The 3,632-nt window shown below is 40.9% G+C and overlaps 1 protein-coding gene across 1 annotated transcript in view; it reads left to right on the top strand.

Annotated features, from left to right (window-relative positions):
- The window catches only part of Lcp1 (lymphocyte cytosolic protein 1 (L-plastin)), a 48,260-nt gene extending 44,968 nt beyond the window's left edge, over positions 1 to 3,292 (top strand). Inside the window, exon 16 of the mRNA XM_005409099.2 lies at positions 1,538 to 3,292. Coding sequence (XP_005409156.1) covers positions 1,538 to 1,670 — 133 coding nt within the window. The 3' untranslated portion in view covers positions 1,671 to 3,292. The remainder of the gene's footprint in view (positions 1 to 1,537) is intronic.
- Positions 3,293 to 3,632: the final 340 nt, after the last annotated feature.

The raw sequence follows: 3,632 nt of genomic DNA, 5'->3' as shown, positions 1-3,632 counted from the left end.
AAAAAAAAAAACCAAAAAAAAAAAAAAAAGTGTGGTGATATTTAGCACAATCCAATGGAGAGAGGATAAATAATGAAATGGCGATTACAGTAGTGTGAAGGGTACTGTGGAGGGCAGAGGGGAGTGCAGGAGGGGACAGGGAGGGACTGAAGCTCTAGAGCAAGGAACATCTAAACTACGCTGGACTGAAGGGACAAGTGAGGAGGACATAGGAAGAGTATTCTAGACAAAGAACATAGCTAAAAACTCAGAAAATTTTTTTTAAAATAAAAAATCTTAAGCCCTGCTGATCAAAGGGGTGTGGTTAGATTTCAGGCACTTGCCAAGGTCATAAGCTGCGCAACTGAGATCCAGAGACTGATTTTGAGTGCAGGCTCCTATGAACCCTCCCATAAGGGCAAGATGCAAAATCTTGACTGCATGTGACTTTATTTTGAAGTTTACTTATGGAGTTTTATACAGTTTTCCTCTACATTTTATAATGAACAAATTAGTATTTCTCCACTACTAAACAGCAAAGAGGAAGTTACTGAGCAGTGGACAAGGTGAACTATTCCTGCCTCACGCTCTTCTTTTAATTTCATCTGTGAAGTAAGAGGAAGGTTTTTCCGGAGAGCAGGAGAAAGGAATGGGGCCTTAGGTAGGGTGGGAAATCTCAGAGTAGCCATAGTAACAGGTTGCAGGAGAATGAGTAAAATGAATAAAAGAACTGCCAGGTAGTAGTTTAGACTCACATTGAAATGGATTACAACTGATAAAAATTACATATAATTACATTGTCTTTATGTAATTATAAGTAAGACAAAAGTATTCTAATATAGCTATGATAATTTTATGTGAAAAATATGAAGTACAAAACTATGGCTAGTCTAATAGTATAGTAAGTGAAAACTTGTATATGTAGACACAAATTAGAATGAAGCTAAGAATAAAAGAAATGATACATAAGCTCAAGGTATTATAGGTACATTTTTTTCTCTTCTATAAAAATGATTCTGTAGTTGAAACAGAGTCTGCAGACCTTTTCTAGCATAAATTCTTGTTTATTTCTCCAATTTTTTTCTTCCATATTTTGTAGCTCAAGAGAATACCCTTAGCCACGCGTGGTTATGCATGCCTGTAATCCTAGCACTGGGAGGCTGAAGCAATTATTGCCATGAGTTTGAGGCCAGCCTGGGCTATGTAGTGAGTTCAAGGACAGCTAGAACTACATAGCATGATCCTGTCTCAAAAAAAGAACAAAATAATACTCCTGGTGTGCGTATCAAAAGTGGCAGGAACTGGGGAGGTCTTCAAGGACAAATATGACCACTGGTCATTACCATGCGGCTAAATGGTAACACTAGCACTTTGTTGCAAGCCTTGTGGAATCAAGACGTGTCTGGAAACTCTGGAGGATGCTGGTGGCTCTCACTAGCTACTCTGTGCTTGAGTTCTATTCTGACTGCAAGACAACTATAACCATAGTCCTGGGAGGTCTGCTTCCTACGCTGCTGTTCGGGCTCTTCTTCATTTATCTTCTTTTTTCCCCTCTCAGGTACGCCATCTCTATGGCCAGAAAAATCGGAGCAAGAGTGTATGCCCTTCCAGAAGACCTGGTTGAAGTGAACCCCAAAATGGTCATGACAGTGTTTGCTTGCCTCATGGGGAAAGGGATGAAGAGGGTGTAATGCCCGGAGGGGCGGGGCAGACATCAACACACTGAATCCTGAGGTCCCCACACAGGATGCTCCCAGGATGCGTGAGGACCATTCCAGCCATTCCAAAGTTTTCAGCCTGGTGACGTCATACAGCGTTCCAAAGAGTGCGCGTTCACCCAACCGAGCAGCCACTCCTGCACTTAACAGAAAATGCTTGCTTTTTTTCTTTTGCAAAAGACCTTACCTCCTATAAATATCTTTTATTCTTAACTTTTTTCTTCTTTGAAAATCTAAACAAAATAAAAAGAAGTTATTTTCTAGGCACTCTTTCTGTTTTTGCAGTTAGGATAGAGACTGTAGTGTTAACTTTTGACCTAACCTTTCAAACTGGTTTCATTTGGCTACCTTTTTCTTCATTCAGTGTAAGGACCAGGAAGAGGGGACCATGAACTTTCCTGTCACCTGTTCACTGAGGCCAGTAATAAGTCTTTGACAAGCCTCTCTCCACTCCTTTTTCCTTGTCTCCTCGGGACTATGCCCCACTCCCTCTCAGTGCCTGCTCTGTGGCCCACTTCTCCCTGGTGTCCTCCTTGGCCGCCGGGCGCATCCTGATGAGTTAGTCAGGCTGTTGAGGAGCCAGGAGTCTCTGGTAGCTACAGAAGTAAACCTCAACATCAGGGCTTTTCTTCAGAACCAAGCTCCCAAGTGTCATCAGTTTTCAGTTTTTCATCCATTAAGAAGCCTTTTGTTTTTAAATCTAGAATTTAGACTCAGACCAAATCTAGCACCTTGAATAACCTCAGGTAGATAGTGATTGTAAAGTGTGATAGAAAAGAAAGCCACGAAGGGGCAGGGCAGAGCTATCCCTAAGCACCTGTCCTTTGTGGTGTTGCCTGTCTGTGTACTTACTTAGTATTTAGCCCTGCTTATTTGAAGTAATTATTGTGATATGGCTAAATACCTGGTGACATTTGGAAGCAGTTCTGCTCAGCTTTCATTTGCTCTTTGATGTCAGCATATGCGATTGCTGCCAGGCCATATGATCAATGTTTACCTTTTTTGGTACTGCAAAAGCTTTTTGCCACCCCTTTGCTCTAGGGGGTAATATGTGCCAATATAAATAGCACTCCTGCACCCATCCCCACATACTGCTAGCCAGAAGTCAAGGGTAGAATGAATATATCCTGGATAAGAACTGCCTTTGTTGCTTTAGGAAGAGCTAATTATCTCAACCCTTAAAGAATTTCAAGCAAAGCTAGAAGAATGTACCAAAGGCTAAAAATGCAACAGAGCTTTGTGAACCAACACTAGACTGCCTGTGTCACGGTAAATGGGGTCGTTAATGAGGTATCTTCTTAGGGATCGTATGTAATGGAACTTAGCCATTTTTCAAAGCAATTGCAATGCGTTGTCCTGGATCCATTCCTTGGCAGTGGGCTCAGGAAGCTAATATATTGCTCCTTTCAGCTCATAACCAATATTTCTGCATCTGAATGCAAAGTGGTTGGCTTTGACTTTAGTCTGAACTTCATATAGCCCTGGGTGATTTTCCCCCATCTGCCTTCAGGAAAGCAGAATGTTATTGCCTTAATGGAAAATGAAGATTAAAATAATGCTCAAAATCTTTCCAAATAAAATGTTCCCAAGATTGAGTGTCTCTGGATGTTTCCTTCTACATATTTAATAACAGTGTACTATAACTCATTAATTCATTCATTCAGGTGACATGCACAGAGTGCCTAATATAAGAAAGACAATGTGCACGGTTTTAGGAATATGCCATAAATAAGCCTGGCATCATATGAAGTTGATCAAGAAAGATCAACCTCATTTTAACTGTTGCACAGTTAAAATGAAAGGTGTTACAAGTGGTAAAGAAGGGCAAGGTGAGATGTGAGCGTATGGCAGGAAACTAGTGGGAGAAATATTTTAGCTGAAACTTGAAGCATAAGGAGCAACTAATTAAGTGAAGAAAGTTGAGCCGTAAATTCT

Source organism: Chinchilla lanigera, unplaced genomic scaffold (genome assembly GCF_000276665.1).
Source record: "Chinchilla lanigera isolate Chin_1 unplaced genomic scaffold, ChiLan1.0 scaffold00117, whole genome shotgun sequence".
Classification (NCBI taxonomy): domain Eukaryota; kingdom Metazoa; phylum Chordata; class Mammalia; order Rodentia; family Chinchillidae; genus Chinchilla; species Chinchilla lanigera.
Note: the sequence above shows the minus strand (reverse complement) of the source record. Positions and strands in the feature narration are given on the sequence as shown.